This window comes from Liolophura sinensis, chromosome 4 (assembly GCF_032854445.1).
Source record: "Liolophura sinensis isolate JHLJ2023 chromosome 4, CUHK_Ljap_v2, whole genome shotgun sequence".
Taxonomy (NCBI): Eukaryota; Metazoa; Mollusca; class Polyplacophora; order Chitonida; family Chitonidae; genus Liolophura; species Liolophura sinensis.
Window position 1 is genome coordinate 19,342,954 of NC_088298.1, and position 19,079 is coordinate 19,362,032.

The 19,079-nt window shown below is 36.8% G+C and overlaps 1 protein-coding gene across 4 annotated transcripts in view; it reads left to right on the forward strand.

The window, feature by feature from the left end:
- LOC135464712 (myosin light chain kinase, smooth muscle-like) overlaps positions 1–18,529 on the forward strand; it is an 84,530-nt gene extending 66,001 nt beyond the window's left edge. For 2 of the 4 annotated variants that reach the window (XM_064742224.1, XM_064742221.1), the window contains 17 exons: positions 234–350; positions 1,389–1,589; positions 1,889–2,055; positions 2,860–3,047; positions 3,329–3,593; positions 5,029–5,176; positions 5,625–5,819; positions 6,381–6,524; positions 6,639–6,811; positions 7,161–7,317; positions 9,024–9,062; positions 10,202–10,289; positions 10,829–11,029; positions 11,889–12,230; positions 12,424–12,576; positions 12,907–13,030; positions 16,309–18,529. In XM_064742224.1, coding sequence (XP_064598294.1) covers positions 234–350; positions 1,389–1,589; positions 1,889–2,055; positions 2,860–3,047; positions 3,329–3,593; positions 5,029–5,176; positions 5,625–5,819; positions 6,381–6,524; positions 6,639–6,811; positions 7,161–7,317; positions 9,024–9,062; positions 10,202–10,289; positions 10,829–11,029; positions 11,889–12,230; positions 12,424–12,576; positions 12,907–13,030; positions 16,309–16,776 — 3,170 coding nt within the window. In that variant the 3' untranslated portion in view covers positions 16,777–18,529. The remainder of the gene's footprint in view (positions 1–233; positions 351–1,388; positions 1,590–1,888; positions 2,056–2,859; positions 3,048–3,328; positions 3,594–5,028; positions 5,177–5,624; positions 5,820–6,380; positions 6,525–6,638; positions 6,812–7,160; positions 7,318–9,023; positions 9,063–10,201; positions 10,290–10,828; positions 11,030–11,888; positions 12,231–12,423; positions 12,577–12,906; positions 13,031–16,308) is intronic. The other 2 variants (XM_064742222.1, XM_064742223.1) reach the window with 2 other exon arrangements.
- The last annotated feature ends 550 nt before the right edge of the window (positions 18,530–19,079 follow it).

Below are 19,079 nucleotides of genomic sequence, written 5' to 3' on the forward strand. Positions count from 1 at the left end.
AAAGGTATTCCTTTAGAGTGTTCCGTTGATCTTAGAGAAGCATTTTGAAGTTTTTTTTTTGGATGGTAGAATGATATTTTACAGGAAATATGTAAGTTTCGGCATCAAAATTGATACATCGCGGCCTTTTTTGCTTGTGAAAGGCAATTTTTGTTGACAATTTTTTGGATTTATGAAGTTTTTGAAGTAGTTGTAAAGCTTATTTGATGGTTTCTTTATCTCTGCATCGACAGCCAATGAATCTGCTGCCCCGTCTGAGGTTCGCAAGGAGGCCCCTCGATTTTTGAGAGAATTGAAAAACATTGAAGTGAAGGACGGAGAACGTGTGGAGATGGTTGTTGAAGTCGAAGGTGCGTGACTACATTCCTGTATTCCTGGCAGATGCTCTTCTTAGCAGCATGCCCGTTTTGTTGCCCTCAAATTTTCCTCTCACTCTTCACCTGTACGACAATACCGTTACTGCTTAATCATCGATTTAGTATGCCATAATAGTTAGGCATGGTTTGTTATGGCATGTTGAAAGTGATTTTTACATTAGTGAGCAGACTTTCGATTTTATGATTTGTTTTACGTAGGATTTGTTTAGTTTGGCATATTCAGAAGATGTGATTTGTCATACTCACCTACTGTATGGCTATAAAATCAAACAGGAAAAATAACGTACTCTTAACTATAATAAGTTTAAGTTTCAATACAATTTGTATGATTCGCTTATGTTTTAGTTTTGTCAGCTTCAATAAATCCGTTTGAAATGTTGCAGCCTTTAAATGCAGCATTACTGTTATTCTTCAACCTTTCGCATGTTTGCAAGGTTTTTGTTCAAGCATATTCTTAAGGCATTATTTGATTGATAAAATTATCATGTTTTTTTTTTTTGGATGCCCTGAAACTGACCTATCCAACCAATGTAGTTTGTCTCCAAAATCAAATTCAATGTTAAATTGCACTAAAAGTTGTTATTTTATATGAGAAAAGGTTGAGGAATTAGGGTAATTAAAGTTTTAGAGTCTGCCTTCTTTTGCCCCTTTGGAAAGTTCTTTCAGGCAGTTCTTGTATAAAAAAAAAATCCCTCGATGCTGAAGTTTTGCGCAGTTTGCTCTTGTTAGAAAAAACCTACAGTAGTTCTTATTGACATTTGATTTGTTAGATTTAAAGGGATACAGAATATAGGCTGATTAGCTGATAGAGTGTGAACTCAGCAATCTTGGTCGCATGTGAATAACTTCACAGTACCTAAAATTCAGCTTAGCCTAAGTCCATAACCAGGACAGCCTTTTTAGACCTTCCAGTCAGCGGCGATTCTGTATCCCTTTAAAGAGTTCATTCACCATGGCATTGCTTCGCCCTGATTGGCTTATTTCACCCTGCATGTGTCACATGACCCACAGGTACCCCTCCCATAGACGTAGTCTGGGTGCGAAACAACAAGGAAATTCCTGCGAATAGCCCCGACTTTGTACAAACTTCGAAAGGCAATGTTCACAGGCTAGTCATAGAGGAAGTGTTCCCAGAGGACTCTGGGACTTATTCCTGTGAGATTTACAACGATTTTGGTGATACTGACTCACAATGTAAACTCACTGTCCAAGGTAAATATAATTGCCAGTGAAAATGGGGACATTCATGTAAAAAAACATGTGATGAAATACTCAGCTAAACGGATCATTAGTAAAGAGCCTCTCTCAAAATGACATGAATTGTCTCGTGAATTTCTTGCAGGGAAATTACAGAGGATGTGTGAAAAGTCTTTTAGAGTATGGCTTAGATGAAAAAATATCTACCAGTACACCAATGTTTATCGATAAAAATTCACATGAGATTTAAAATATTGTGTTCGGTGCAGCATGTTGTGTCGCTTTCCAATTATTTTTACCTCGGCTAATTTCAGATGCCGGAGAAGCTCACAGTGCCCCTGAGTTCATTGTAAAGCCGAAAACTGTCCAGACAGAGGAAGGCTGCCCCGTGACCTTCAGCTGTCAGGTCAAGGGTAACCCCACCCCCACAGTAGAGTGGGAGATAAACGGGAAAGCTGTGGTTCCTGGGAGGAGAGTCCGGGTAAGTTGTTAGAAACAAAAGTGCATTTTTAGAGGCAAATAAATGCCTTTAAAAATTTGTCTTTTTGTGGTCAAACTCACATTTTCCTAGTAGGATATTATCATACTTATGATATCATCTTACTTTGCAAACAAATCATGTTTCTAAGATGAAGGGTGAGTGAGTGAGTGCTTGGGGTTTGTTGTGATATCTAAGATGAAGAGTGAGTGAGTGCTTGGGGTTTAACATCGTATTCAAGATGAAGAGTGAGTGTGCTTGGGGTTTAACGTCATATCTTAAATGAAGATTGAGTGAGTGAGTGAGTGAGTGAGTGAGTGAGTGCTTGGTGTTTAACGTTGTATCTAAGATGAAGAGTGAGTGAGTGCTTGGGGTTTAACATCGTATTCAAGATGAAGAGTGAGTGTGTGCTTGGGGTTTAACGTCGTATTTAAGATAAAGAGAACAGTCAGAATCAGGCCAAATGCTCCACTTAGTCATGGGAGAAACATAAGGTCATTCGCTGTTCTCTCAAGGCTGTCTTTTTTGTCAATTCCATCATCATGAATTTTGGCTTTTCCTCAAAGACATTTTCTAGTCCTGAATTATTCTCACATCTTGTACGAGTGTTACAAGCCTTGTGATTGGTCATACATTTGGCCAGTGAAAAGTTGAACAAGTTTCGAAATGAATTACATTTGTTTTACTCTCTATGGTCACTGGTGAAAATTGATGAAATACTTATTATTTTCAGTAGTTGTCAGCCAATCCTAGAGCCTCATATTTTCCAAAGCTGTAAGTAACACCTCTTTTGATTGGCCTATTTAGGTGAGCCAGCAGGGAGAAGATCACCGATTGGATATTCCTCATAGCATATGCGGTGACTCGGGCAGATACACCTGTGTGGTGTCCAACTCGGAAGGCACCATCACTCACACAGCATCGCTGAATGTGACACCGACAGCTAGCACCGACTCACAAGAACAGACAGACTTCAGATCTGTGCTGAAATCAAGGTAAGAAACATCAGCAACTCCTTTCATTGTGTCCTAACTTCTGTGTGGTTTCTATTGGACAGGGAATTTGTAATTTCCTGTTCTTACTGCTCATAGTGGTAATTATTAGCTGTTGATGCTTGCCTTTGACACTTAGTCTCAGTAAACTGAAAAATCAGGGAATAAGTATGTAAACTGAAAAATCAGGGAATAAGTATGTAAGCATGAAAAAATCAGCCAGTGAGTTATTATTGAAAAGATTGCTAGTTTGTGAACATCATCGTTTGTTGTTGTTGCTCCAGGCCAGGGCTGGCGAGTATTGGATCTCAAGACAGCACAGAATCAATCCAGTCCGTCCAATCAGAAAAATCGGACAAGGGCGAAGTGGAACAGCATGACTTCCGTAAAGTCCTGACACGCCCAGTTGAAACCAAACGACGACCAAAGTTCAAAACCCTTCTGCAAGATCAGAAAACAAAAGAGGGAGGGGAGGTCACTCTTGAATGTGAAGTCAAAGGAGTTCCTCCGGCAACCATTTCTTGGTCTGTAGGCGGGAGGCCAATAAAGGTAATTTTGAAACATGTTCACTGATTCTGGAATGTTGAAAGTTCTAATCTCCATCCAAACAAAGAAGATGATGTAAAGTTAATCTTTTTAATAGAAACAAGATTCAAACAAGGGAGTCAGAAAACATAAGAAATGCTCAGTTTTTACAATTGTAATTAGGTAATTTGGTTTTTGAGCTCTTTTTGCTCAGCAGAGTAGCTGAATTCAATGTCAGTTCCCATCATTTCCATGTTTATGTAATGAGCACCTATTGTGTTGTTTTGTCATGGCTGAGCAGTTTACTCAGGTAAAAACCATGATATCTCAGCGATAATTTACGTGCTTGTATAGAAATGCATTACTAGATGCACTTCAAAGATAACTATAGACAAATCTACCTGTTTTGTTTTGTGACATATTTTTGCATGAAGTGGCACACCTGAAAAGGTTTGATGTTTACCTGTTAAGCTTTGATGTTTACCTGTTGTCTTATGTGTGCTATAAGTATTGCTGTAAAAACCCGGAAAGGGATATAAACGCATTGTATTCTTAAACAATGAGTCCATTTAGGAGATAATGATGCAGGAAAAAATGAGATACTTATCGAGGCTATTGTGTAAGCTTTGTCTGAGGTAATAACCTGGAGTTTATCTGAGTGTAACATTTAATTTTGTTATGATCACAGAGGATGCTACAGTAAAGAAAGAATAAAAAGTTATTGGTAGGCAAAATTTAACATGTAGAGAATTAAAGAAATGTACAGCTTTACAAAACTGTTTATTTTATAAGCAGACAAATGCATGAAAAGGTTGAGATAATTATTGGAAGATTTATGGTAAAAAAAATCCACATACCCAGTGGGTTGTCAGTGGTGTGAAATTTGGGTTAAATTTAACTTAAATCTTAATGAATCTGGGTATTCTTAGAATTTGTTTTCGTATCCCATTGAGGCAAACGTAGAGAATAGTTGGGTTAAATGTTCCAAAAAACAGCAAGTATTTGTCAAGGTCCTTTGAAGTGCGTGGATATTTCAAGAGCTGCCTTCTCTTTGATAGGCCTCATTCACACTACAGCTGGTTTGAATTTAGTTTGATGTCATTCAAAAACTTGCAATTTAGGTCACACTGCACTGAACAAGTTGGGATCAACATTGTTCATCAGTGATCTGGCTCAGAAGCAGTTTCAGGGATGCATGATGATCACAGCTTACATGTCAGGACTCTCGTGAAGAGCTGAAATGTGTCGTGGGAATTCGTAGCTTGCTAATCAGGTTTTATTCTCTTCAGTTACAAAACGCAGACGCTCATTGTGGATTGCATTAAAGCTGTGTTTGTTTATTTTTTTATGAGATTTGTTTAGGCTGCACATTTTAATCTACAAGAGTACAAGAGAGATGTGGATTGCTCAATTCTTTCTCTAAAGTCACTTGTCTTTTCTCCATTTTCCCGACCTTCAGGAATCCAAATACTTCAGGATGAGTTATGAAGACAACATTGCCCATCTGCTCATCGCTGAGGCTTATCCAGAGGATGAGGGCGAGTACACCTGCACAGCCGAGAACGTCGCAGGCTCCGCCTCTTGCTCTTGTGACCTCTATGTCGAAGGTAGGAAATGGTTCTAAAAGTCATGTCATTTACATACAACTCTCGTCATTTCATTGCAGTAGTCAAAACTCCGCATGATATTCAACCACTTCAGCAAAAACATGAATCATAAGATTTTGAAAACTGAAATGCTGTGTTTTTGATGGTGACATATATGAACTTCGCAAAAATTCTAAAATAGTCTGTAGAGGTCAGATATCATTCAGCTGATTTTTCAGCTGATGGGCCAAAACATGTCTCTGGTCAGTTTCGTTTACGATTTATTTTTAAGCGATGAATCAGATTTCCAGAGAAATTTCTAAATTATTGGAGTTGGTTTTTCAGTCCACTGTCTGTAAATATGCCATTGCATAATCAGTAGTTACATTAAGTGTTTAACTATAGATTCTCCAGTGAAAGATAAAAAGGAACAGTAATCTTTACGGAGTTGTTATCTCCCTTTCTTCAGAAGCGGCTTCTGATAGCGATGGTAAACTGAACACCACAAAGTCATCAGACCAGGTGGAGGCTCCTAAAATCATTGAATTTGAACCTGTCAACATCTCCATCAAGAAGGGAAAGACGGTGAAAATCAGAAGTCGATTTTCTGGTGAACCAGCTCCTAAGATAATGTGGTTCCATAACAAGTCCTCACTTAAAGCAGGTAGGCAAAGTAATAGTCAGTTAAATGCTCCTAAGATAATGGGGTTCCATAACAAGTCCTCACTTAAAGCAGGTAGGCAAAGTAATTGTCAGTTAAGTGCTCCCAAGATAATGTGGTTCCATAACAAGTCCTCACTTAAAGCAGGTAGGCAAAGCAATAGTCAGTTAAGTGCTCCCAAGATAATGTGGTTCCATAACAAGTCCTCACTTAAAGCAGGTAGCCAGAGTTAACTGTTCATTTTGATATTGATAGTGAATGAAAATTTTCTGAACTGATTCAATATTCATTTTGTGGCTTTGAGAGGGTGGGGGGGTTGTGGTGGTAAACCCATAATAGACGGTTCATGCTGAAATGTGGGAACGCTTTCAGCTGTGACGAGCAGCTGTGTAAGTCATGCGGTTAAAAGACATCCTCTCCTTTAAAGTCTGGGGTCTATATACAAAACAACATTGATTATTTTCCAGAACTATTGTGAATTTGCGCTTGTTTTTGGTTGGTTGGTGATGTACTGAAATACTTGTAATGTTAGTCACACTGATGTATGTCTCTATTTTTATCCAGATAACCGTGTAAAAATTGAAACCAGACGTGACGTTTCTACGGTGACTGTCACAGACATCCTACCCAGCGATGGAGGGAAATATATCCTGGTGATTGAAAACATTGCAGGATCACAAGACGCCGTTGCCTCTGTTAATGTGGAAGGTGGGTTGATCAAATAATTATGAAAGGGTGACCCTTTTAAGATTTGAACCAGTGACCTCAGGATCTTAAATTTTTTAGTTTAAAACTCAGAAATTGTTTGCTCTTTTGTTGTAGATGTGCCTAATCCACCCGCTGGCAAACCCCATGTGTCTTCTGTGACCAAAACGTCCATTATTTTGACTTGGTATGGTCCAGCATATGATGGAGGTAGTCAGATCACAAACTACAGAGTGGAAATGTGCAAGTGTAAAGATCAGATGTGGAAAACACTGACATCCACCTGTAAGGTAAGGCATTCATTTATGTGAAAATTAATTAATGAGTTAAGTTTTACTGAAGTTTTACATGTTTAGTGTGATGCGACGGGTTCCTGCTAGATTTACATGGTTTTATGAACCTGTGTTGCGCTGACAAATTAAAAGAGGGAAGCAAAGAAAATTGACATTTCTCAAACCCAGATGTTGTAAACCATACATTTTCTGAATTCACAGCCTCTTCGTTCCACTTTGTTTTTGGCCAAGTCATGTTTTGAACCAGGAGTTTGTTTTTGAGTTTACTCATACCTCTTTTAAATTGGCTCACAGAAGTAATCTGCTGATTGGCACTTATGAGTTGGTGGTGTTGTTATTGTTTCAGAACACAAGTTACCAGGCTATCAACCTAACCCCTGACACGGAGTATCAGTTCCGTATTAGTGCCGGGAACAAACATGGCCTCAGTGACGCTGGTCAGGTGTCTGAGCCCGTTGTAACGACAGAAAATTACGAGCCCAAATCAGAGCCCGAGTCAGAAGGTATGTTGTATTTCATTAATCTCAATTCATTAAAGTCACTCGTTTGCCACGTTTGAACTGAATTTCTCTGCATGCTTTTTTCAGTAACTGATTTTTCCCGGTTTGGGTATTCTGATAATTCTGATAACACTGATAATTCTGATAACACTGATAACACTGATAATTCTGATAACACTTTTGTGCCTCATAATGCCTCACTGTTGACATCATAGATGTTCAGTTCCATACAGTATGCGACTTTGCAATTTCATTTTATTTCATTCTCTCTTTAGAAAAATACTTTCCTTGCCTTGCTGATCCGCATAAATATAAAAGTAAGAAGGCCCACAGAAATGTCATGAATAAAACTCGCATTAAGAGTTGTTTTTTTTATTTATTTGATTGGTGTTTTACGCCATACTCAAGAATATTTCACTTATACAACGGTGGCCAGCATTATGGTGGGAGGAAACTGGGCAGACCCACGACCATCCACAGGTTGCTGCCAGACCTTCCCACTTACTGCCAAAGAGTTGTTATAAACAGAAGACATTTTACATTACCTTTAAATTCACATCATGATGATAATCAGTTCTTCTAGTCTTACTTCGGTGATTAAAATCTTTTTACCTCCTGTGAAAATATTAAAACTTTATTTGGAATTTATGTATTTTAATCAAATGTTTTTACGTCGGAAATTTAGTGGAAATATGTTCAGGTAAATAAAATGTAGTTGGGATATTAAAACATTCATTTGATGCTAAAAAGATAATTAGTGCAGGCACATATAAGTGGTTACAGTTGGAATCTACCGGTTAATTGTCGTTCAGTAAAGCATCTATCATTTCATGGAATTTTTCAGGAACAATTCAAGGTATAATTTAATCAGGATATCTGCAGTAAACGACACCGATCAAATTTTTTACATTTATCACCAGTACTAATGTAAACCAGTGGAATAGTGTGCTAAAAGTTTTAGCTGCTGAAAGTAGCTGTGATGATATTTTTAATACTTCATTATAGTATACATAGGAAGGTCTGTCTGCAACCTGCAGATGGTCGTGGGTTTCCTCCATAGTCTGCCCGGTTTCCTCCCACCTTAATGCTGGCTGTCATCATAAAGGAAAATATCCTTGACCACGGCGCAAATTGCCAATCACATAAGTATACGTTATTTTCAACACTAGTTTTATCAAACTATTTCTACACACACACAAAAGACTATGAAACAGATAATAAAGATACGCCCAAGTTTATCGCTCTGTATAACTCTGGGTGATCAGCCTGTAAGTCTGAGTGCATGATTGAAGCAGTTTTGTACCTGTTCTGATCACTTGATTGCTGTGATGATTGACTGATTGTTTCCGTTTATGTATTAAGCCATTCACAGATACATGTCTCCAGTCTATGATTTTACACTTAGCATGCCATATCTTGTATAGGCCCAAGCAACTGCACCTGGGGAATTCTAAAAGTTTGAAGTACTTAATTTTTTCTTTGATTTTTTTTTTTTTTTTTTTGTATCTTTCTGTCTTTTGATACTAATAAAAGTTTTGATATAAATTTTACAAAAAGAAAATAAATGAATATTCCAGTGCAAGTTGATTGAGCTAAACAAAGTACTCTGTAACTTTTGATTTCCTCCAGCACGTATATGATAGTAATGTCTGTCCGTCTGTTGGTTTGATGTCTGATTTTACCGCTTGCCTGTTGTCCTTCACTTCCAGATATAATACCAAGCTTATTACTCGCCTATGACGAGAAAGGTAAAAATATTCAAATGTGCCTCTGGTTGTTTATTCAATGCAGTTTTCTTTGTTTCATTTGTCTACAGTTTTTCTTTGGTGTTCGTATCTTTGTTTCTCAGAGTTTCTTCCTTTAGTTTCTGTCAAAGAGTCAGGTGGATTTTTTTTTCACATGATTTGTTTTGTAATTGTTTTATTTACACAATACATGTTGATGTTTTTTAGTCTAGTATTTACAGGTTTTATGGGGGATAGCTTGTGCTTGTGTAGACATAGCTTTTCTTACATAGTTGTACAATTCTCTTTTACTCCAGCTTTGAAATAAATTTTTTGCTGTATCATATAATATATATAGAAAAGTAAAAACAGTTTACACCCCATTGCATGGGACACTTTAGTACTGTATTTTAAATGTGTATGTTTTAAGTAAAATAGTAAAAAATAGTAGAACTCCGAAAATGTTCCAAATTTCTGCTTTGACGAATAAAATCTTGACCAAGGAAATAACATGCTTGGAAATACATGTAGTACTTGACAATGAGATTTAAGCTTTAAAACATGTCAAAAGTTTTTCATCATTTTGACAACTGTTTCTTAATACATAAAAGTACCCTAATTCTTCAACCTTTCCAACTGCCTCTGAAACCAATATTTGGAAACATTCTGAGAGAACTATGGGGTGTAGAGAAATAACCCGCACAGTTTCATGAAGCTTTAATGACACCAACAAATCATTTTTAGCATCATTTTCATGATAATTATATAACATAAATTCCAAAGAAAAAAGTGCTTTAGTGGTTGAAAAAGGTTGAACATTTTCAGTATTCTTCCTAAAGTTGCTGAATGTAAAACAATAAAAAAACTTCAGATGATACTCTTGTTGACAACATTTAAGTTTTTTCTGGTGAAAAACAAAGTTGACAAAAAAATTAAACACTTAAATGTTGGATGAATCAGTCAGAATCAAGCAAGAAGTGTTGCTTGAGAAATGGTAAACTAGGTGAAACTCTGTCATTTTTAAAAAGAGCTTTGAAGAGCTAGAAATTAATAAATGTGTATATCACTTGGATACTATGCCTTGTGTTAAATTAGTCTTCTGTCTTGTTTTAAAATGACCCAATACACATTTTCTAACCAGAGATATTCCACCTTTCTTTCAGATGAGCTTCCATTCGAACCTCGCGACGTCAAAGTCAGGACTGACACATTGTTTGAGGATGAGTACGAGCTTAAAGAAGAACTGGGAAAGTAAGTGTGTAATATTTTTGTTTTTAAACAAGACAGTTGGACATTGGTGAAATTGACTAAATTGTTGATTCGTGTGAAAGAAATTCTTACAGCATTCCTCATTATGTAGAAGCAACAACTTCAGTTTGTGCATGGTGGCAACATTTCATGCATTCCAAGTGGCAATCTTGATCTTTGTCATCAGTGTGTAGCAGCAACTTCAGTTTGTGCACAGTGGCAACATTTCATTCATTCCAAGTGGCAATCTTGATCTTTGTCATCAGTGTGTAGCAGCAACTTCAGTTTGTGCACAGTGGCAACATTTCATTCATTCCAAGTGGCAATCTTGATCTTTGTCATCAGTGTGTAGCAGCAACTTCAGTTTGTGCACAGTGGCAACATTTCATTCATTCCAAGTGGCAATCTTGATCTTTGTCATCATTTGTCATCAGTAGCAACATGTGATTATTAAAGTCTATCCACTTCCAGTGCCAACATTTCACTAGTAAATTCAAAGTAGTAACCTCGCTCATTTTATTTCCGTTTCTCACACATTTCAGAGGAAAATTTGGCAACGTCCATCGTTGCATTGAGAAGAACTCCAACTTGTGCTGGGCGGCCAAAATCATCAAGTGTCGCGACAAAGAAAAGCCGACTATTCGCCAGGAGATTCAGGTGATGAATTCATTGAGGCATCCCAAACTGCTGATGTTGTGGGACGCCTTCGAGAGCCCCAAAACCATGGTCCTAGTCATGGAATAGTAAGTGAAGTCTACTTGCAAATTTTTTTTTTTTTTTTTTTTTGGACAGAGTTGTTGTTCTATAGGTTCTTGCTAGAAACAGTCACCACTGGGTGTTGCTTAGTAAACATTTAAAGGGGTGCATGTACCTAATCCTGTGTAGTGGCGACTCAGGTCCAAGCTGTATAGACCATTGTTCTTCTCTTGTAATATGTGACTGCAATGTTTGCCCGCAAAACATCATCACAAAGGGAGGAATAAACAACCGACTGCCCAGCTTGGACCTGAATTACTTTTATTGACAGGAATGGTTCCCCATTTATGTTTGCTTGGTTTCTCCACTGGATAAAAAACTAATTACAAATAATGAAAGGTCAATAATTGTAATTATTGGAATCCTTTCGCCTCAGATTGCATCCAAAGGGAAATCTGAAACTTCAGCTTGTAAAATCTTTCATGTTTTATATTTTATAGTAATTGTTTATTTTTTTGAAATTCAAACTAAGTATGACAAAACAAAAAACTTTCAGAGAATTTATATCACACACTAAATAGCCAAATTTGTTCAGGCTTTTTTAAACCTGATCTGAGGATTCATTAAGTAAATCTGTGCATAAAATTTTATCAATATCAGACAATATTTGAACCAGTTATTGCATCCAAATCAATAAGCCATGATTTTGTTTTTTTTGGACTATGGGTAAAGTACTTGCTGTTAACATTACTATGTAACTTAAGAGTAATTTCAGTGTTAAATACTGCTTGTTGTACTGTATCAGTATTTTGTCTTTTAATACTGTGGCGTAATATTGTAGAAAGTTGTTCAAATTCATTGATGACAATTCTCAAGAACTGAAATCAACAATCCTTGCACTTTCAGCATCGCTGGTGGAGAATTGTTCGAGCGTATCATCGACGATGATTTTATGCTGACAGAACGCGACTGCGTACACTTCATGCGCCAGATTTGCGATGGGGTTTGCTACATGCATGATCACAATATTCTCCATCTTGACCTTAAGCCCGAGAACATCCTGTGTATTTCCCCGAGCTCAAACCAAATTAAAATCATTGACTTTGGATTGGCAAGGCCTTACCATCCAGGGGAGAGCACCAAAGTCATGCTAGGCACGCCAGAGTTCATTGCCCCTGAAGTTATAAACTACGATGAAATAGGCTTTACCACCGACATGTGGAGTTTAGGCGTCGTCTGCTATGTACTGTAAGTAAAAGTTTGTAGCTTTTGCTTTTAACACTCTTTCACGTGTCTGCAATTTATGTAAATTTTTCAGTACATTTGGGTCAAAAGAAATCATTCTGTTTTGATTATTCTTTAATAAAATTTACACAGTGAACTGTGTGATTGATTGATACTGATACTAAGAGAGCCATTAAAATGTGTTGTATTTTTTCAGCTTGTCTGGGTTATCTCCCTTCCTTGGTGACAGCGACCCAGAAACTCTAGTCAACGTAACTCTTGGAGAGTTTGACTTCGATGATGACTCCTTCAATGACATTTCAGATGATGCAAAAAATTTCATCGAGAGACTGGTGTTGAAAAACAAAGAGTAAGTGTTTGGCTTTGTTGTTTGAGTGTCCTTGTAAATCTTATAATATGTCTGATGGCCGATGAAATCATTTGTTTTAATATATAGTTGACTTTTAAGAAACACACATTTCTCTGCTTTTCTGCATTTAAGACTTACTTTCACTTGCACATCTGAATTTTAAAGAAATAGCCTTTGAGGCTTGATCAGTTGATATTTGATTCACCATTGTGTATGTATAATTAAATATGCACAAATTTGTGAGAATAAAGCTCAAAGGGCTTCATTTTCTTGTATTTGTACCCCTTAGATCCACTCAGGTTTCATCAGGTTATTCCCTCTCTGTTCCAGAAAACGAATGACAGTACATCAATGTTTGAAGCACAAATGGCTGGCACAGGACGTGAAGCGGCTTCGTCTGAAGCGCCTCAACACGCGTAACCTGAAGCAGTTCATGGCGAGACGCAAATGGCAGGTATGGTGGTGGTGATACTAACACGCCCATATATGGTAACCACAGGATCTGTTGTTGTCATGGCGACACAAAATGGTCAATTACTGCCATTTTGACTTGAATGAAGTAGCAAAAACGAAAATTAACAAAAAATGAAAATAAAAACAGAAATTTAAGTCTGCTTTTGAATAAGTTTAATAAAGCCCTGAAAACTTAGTTTACTTGGTAGAAGTATTTTTCCTTTATCAAATTTTCTGCAACATTGGAAAAATCTGCCACAAAACGCAATTCCTATACAAAGAGAAATTAAATGACAGAAATATGATATTTTCATTTTGTATTTGAAAAGTTCTGTACTTTTAGGCTACAGGATATGGAATTACATGGTGAACCAAATAGAAGCCTTAAACAACTAATGGTATCTTGTCAGAAAAAGTATTGCTACTGAGATCTGGTTACCACATATGGCTGATATATAAGTATATAGATGTATATTTATCCGCTATTACAAATTAACATCTGGTGTATTATCTTCACACGAGGTGTATTATCAGTCCTACAAAGTGAACAGTTATCAAACTAAAGTGTACAATGTTAAGCATAATCAAGAGTATAGTTTCTTGACTTGGATTTGTACCTTGATTTCTTAAATCAGTACTATTGTAATGGTTATTATTTTAATCAGCTCATTTTTGCAAGAAAATGAAACTTTAATCTTAGACTTAGTTTTAAAGGTGTGCTTTTTTGTGAATTGGAAATAAGCAATGACATGTAATAAGTCTTGATTGGTCCAGTAACAGTATCGTAATTGTCAGTAGTGTTATCTAACCCTTGGATTCCCAGCTGTAGTGTATGGTCAGTCTGCATGCATAGGTTTGAGTAACAGCTTTGTTGGTGATTTTACAGCCTAATTCGTGATTTTACAGCCTAATTCATGGGTATTTATAGATTTGCATGTGTTTATAAATCAAGTAAATCATACAAGTAAAAAAAAATATATAAGTGATGATGGTGACTTTTTTTTTTATTTACACAGCCTTTAAATAAATCACTTGATTAAATCAGTCTACTTGAACTTGAAGACTGCATATTCTATGTGTATTTTTAATTTGTAGATACAACTAACTAACATTGATTCTAGTATAAATCCAGTCATAGTTTCTAGAACTGAACTAATGTGTTGTCTTGAAGATTAGATTTAGACAGCATTTAGCATAATCATTTCTTGTGGCCATTGAAGAAATTATATTACCATTAGTCAGTAAAGAAATTATATTGCCTTAGTCATTGAAAAAACCATATTACTCTTAGACAGTAAAGAACCCATATTACCCTTAGACAGTAAAAAGCTCATATTACCTTAGTCAGTAAAGAAACCATTTTGCATTAGTGAGTAAGGAAACCATATTACATTAGTCAATAAAGAAACCATATTGTCATTAGCTATTATATTACCATTAGTCAGCAAAGAAATTATATTACCTTAGTCATTGAAGAAACCATATTACTCTTAGACAGTAAAGAACCCACATTACCCTTAGACAGTAAAAAGCTCATATTACCTTAGTAAAGAAACCATATTACATTAGAGAGTAAGGAAACCGTATTACATAAGTCATTAAAGAAACCATATTACATTAGAGAGTAAGGAAACTATTACATAAGTCATTAAAGAAACTATATTACTTTAGAGAGTAAGGAAACTGTATTACTTTAGAGAGTAAGGAAACTGTATTACATAAGTCATAAAAGAAACCATATGACATCAGTGAGTAAGGAAACCGTATTGAATAAATCATTGAAAAAACCAGATTACCATTAGTCATTAATCCACCATTACTTCACTACACTAATTGTATAAAATAAAAAAGATTTATTTATGTAAGATTCATTCATTTAAAGTATTCATTGGTTTTTGTCCAGACTGCATGCTTTCTGGAGAATGCTGTTTTGAACCACAGTTCCCTGAGTTTGTAATAATTTTGTAGCAATATTTCTTGGCAATTTTTCAGTTTTGGATGATTGGTGAATGCATGGTTATGAATCTAATAGTTATTTTGAAGGCCTCAATTTCACCCAAGGAATAATTTGTTGACAATCAAATTTAAGACAAATGACAAATTATGTTAAATTTGTCCTGTCATTAACCTTTGGAGTTATTTTGAATTTTATGCCTTGGAATCAAATTTCGAGTAATTGAACAGTTTCGACAATTCTGTATATTAGCTAAAACTTAGGTCAAAGCTTGGTTGTATGTTTTACTGGGAGAACTTGAGGTCTGATGATACAAGTTGCATGCTTGTTGTGAATGGGTTGTTTGAACATATCAGAACTTGGTCAGGATGTGCACACTTTCCCAGTGTTCTCAAAGGTTTAAGTTGTCCAGAAACGTGGGGATTTGTTTTGGGTGGAACATTTCTCATCAAGCCTGTTTGGACCCTCCACAAGAACATGAATTCAGATGATTCAGTTAGGAAAATTTTGTCCCAACGTCGTAGATTTTTACCCACGCTCAAATTGAACAGGTCTTTTGTCCAAGCAAACTGATTATTGAAGATGTCATATCCTTGGGGACATGATGGCTGAAGGATGCTGGCATTATAAGCATGCACTTCAAAATTGGTTATTGTTAACTTTCAGAATGCCAAAAGAAAACTTCTGCTTGATGATTATTGGTCAGAACTAAGGAATGTGGCTTTTCAAAATGAAACTTTTGTCGTAAAAAATGTGAATCTTTCAGTTGTTATTATTATATAGTTTTCCTAGTCTGGACAACAATATGTGTTAGTTTATTGGACAAATTTTTCATGATTTTAGTGAAGATTATATTTAGACAACTTCCTAAAGTTTGAGAGAGCAGTGATTTAAATTACCGAAAATTTGTTGAAAAGGTGCATCCTTATCTTAACAATGGATTTAAAACAAGACTTTTTTAGCTGATAGGTTGAGGAAGAGGGGAAAAAGTTGATAAATTTAGTAAGAGACAAATATTTTTTTGTGTATGTTCAAGCGCCCGTTGTTGTTAGTGTATGTGAACCCCTTGTTGTTAGTGTGTGTGAACCCCTTGCATGACCTTTGTGTTTTTCGTTGTGTTGCTTCAGAAAATGGGGAATGCAATCCGTGCATTAGGACGTATGGCTGCTTTGCAAAGAGCGATGCATAATTCCCGAAGTTCCTCGCCTGTTCCCAACGAGTCCAAGTGTGATGACCCAGCAACTAACAACAACAACAACAACGACTTGCTTGTGTCGTCTGGCGTGAATTCCAAGTCCAGTGCACTCCATTCTTCTTCCTTTAAGGTGGATCAAATGCAGGAGAATTTCCGCAAACTGCGAGAGGACCATGCAGACGACAGCGATTCTGAAATCGAGACAAAACGCCGCACTTTGACATCAGCGCACTCTAAGGACTCTGGTATTGACACCTATAAGGACAAGGACTCGTACAGTTCAATGACGGACTTGTCCGCTGGTGGAGGAGCACTGGAATTCCTTCAGCAAATGGAGGACATGGAAGTTGTCAGTGGCGACGTGGTTCTCTTCAAAGTGTGCGTGACAGGAAGACCCGAACCGACCATCACCTGGTTTAAAGGCAAATCCGAGATCACCCCTAGCCGACGCTGCATAATGGACTCTACCGACGGTGGTGAGCACACGTTGAAAATCAAAGACGTTACGCCTGAAGACGCCGGCGAGTACAAATGCTCTGCGGTAAACGCGACAAGTCAAGTGATGTGCGCTGCCAATATGACGGTGGTCAGCATTTAGACGTGTAAATAATAAGACACCCATGATAAGAACGACCTCGGGCTAAACGCCTTGGAGGCCTGTTCATATTTAAATTTTTATGAAATAATTTAATGTATTATATTTGAAGTCACAGTCTCGGTGGTATAGTGGGCAATACGATAATATGCAAATATGGATGTGTTCAACAGAAAGATTGCCTGTTAAAATGTTGTGTTTTTTTTTTTCCTATTTTGGAGACGGAGAACATACCTTATGTTTGTAGACTTCCAAGATAATTGAATCTAAACTGTGATAACGACTTGATTGGTCAGTTGATTCTGGCCAATGAGTGAAGACTTGGCCCACCGGATGTGTCTCATGATTCACAAGGACAAATTCTATTGGTGCTTATTTGCAAAACCGGGGGTGGGAGTTTAACATGTAAAGTCTCATTAAAGGGAGAAAACCTTGCATAAAAGGGAAGTAACCCTGTCAACGAAAGTGCCTTTCGGTTTTTACCCTCACAAGTGACACCCCATATTTTGTCGATACCTGAAAAACTTTGTGTGTTCATGTCAGGCTTTTGAATGTATCTTTTTATCCATTTTTTTTTTACTTTTTGAAACATTTTTTTAATATTGATCTATGCAATCTTCTCTTATTGACTCTAGCTAGTGATGTGGATGGTAGCTTGAAGTGACTCTTTCTGTGTAAATGTTACTGTACGGTGTAGGAAACAACCCCATTTTTCTTAACCTTTTTTTTTAAATCCCAACAGTTCGTGTGTGCCATGCGTGTTGCCATGGATACTCCAAACATGTCGAGACGCTTAGATCTTGTCAGGACTTGCCCCAACGTGCTAAGCTGTAATGTAGATGAAAAACTGTAGAAAAAAAAAATGTCCAAACGTTGAGGATTTCCTGGCAACATCGAATGTTAACAACTTTTCGAAACAGACCCTCAAATTTGACACCCTGACTTGTCACGGCATAGTTTGGATTGGTTCATGGCATCGTCGCAATTTCCCCTGGCGATCTGCTCGCGCAGTCGCAATATCTGCCCACAGCTATACTGCGCAATAAAGCTGCAGATGGATTTGTCATCCTGGTTTTCTTTTTTTTTTTGCTTTTTGGGGTTTTGTTTTTTTATTTTTTTTATTGAAAAAAAGGCAAAAATTTTGTAGATATTTTGTGAGATCTGTATATGTTAAGTTGTAGTAATTTAATGATGTTAGTTGTTATTCCGTCGAGGAAATTTCACAATACTGTGATCAGATATTATAGGCCTTTTATCCCGTCTAATATAATAGTAATAATAATAATAAAATTTTGTTTTATATATTTATATATATATATATGTAAACCGCAAATATAAGGTTGTGGATATTAACAATACATTTTAAGCATAAATGTTCAACTGTAGTCACCGGATACGCTACGCTTTGGATTGCCTCTCCTCTTGAGGATTTCTGCTTTTTGTGGTAAAATTTAAAATATTATTACTCCCGTTTTTTTTTTTCACTTTTTTTTGATGTTTGTTTTAAACCGGGCACTGTGAAAGACCGTCATAGCAGCATCTTATGTTCCGTGAAGTGTTTATACACTATATAGACTTTTTTTTTTTTTTAACTATTCAATTTTATATTTTAATTTTCTATGGAGTTTTACATGTTTGTCGCATTGTGGTTGTGTTCACTAGTGTAGAATTTACCCAGGTCTTCACATGCCCGGCATCTGCTTGTTTCTTACACTGTACATCGTCCTCTAGCAAAAATAAATGCATTATTGCTTTACCTTTTTTTTGTTTGTCCTTCTTTTCTATTTGTGAATTTCTCCTTTGATGTGGGAGAGAAGAAGGATTGTGGTCACACAAGGTTAAAATGCTTATGTTTCAAGAACTCACAGGTGAACTGCAACACGTTTAATTTTCACAAAAATTGTTGTCAGCAAGCTCTTCCTATCATTTAGATTGTCAGTTTTCTCTGTGAAAATAAGTCAGTGTTTTCAGTACACTGTAATTCTTCAACCTATTCACATGATTGCACCGGCCCCGAAAGCACAGTTGGTAGATCGTCCGCTTCGAAAGCGGTAGATCCAGGGTCAATCCTGGCGGGAGTCACACCTAAGACCGTAAAAGAGGGAGTTGTAACTTGCTTGGCGTTCAGCATGAAGGGTATCAGTATAATGGCTCAGGCGGGGTGGCATGCTTGGTGTCAGTAAGGTGTCTAAGTGAAGCAGCACTTGATAAAAGAGTGGTGGAAACCCGTCTTGCAACAAGGAGGCACACTACATGCACTCTAAGGATTCCATTGTCGTCATATGACTGAAAAATTGTTAAGTGCG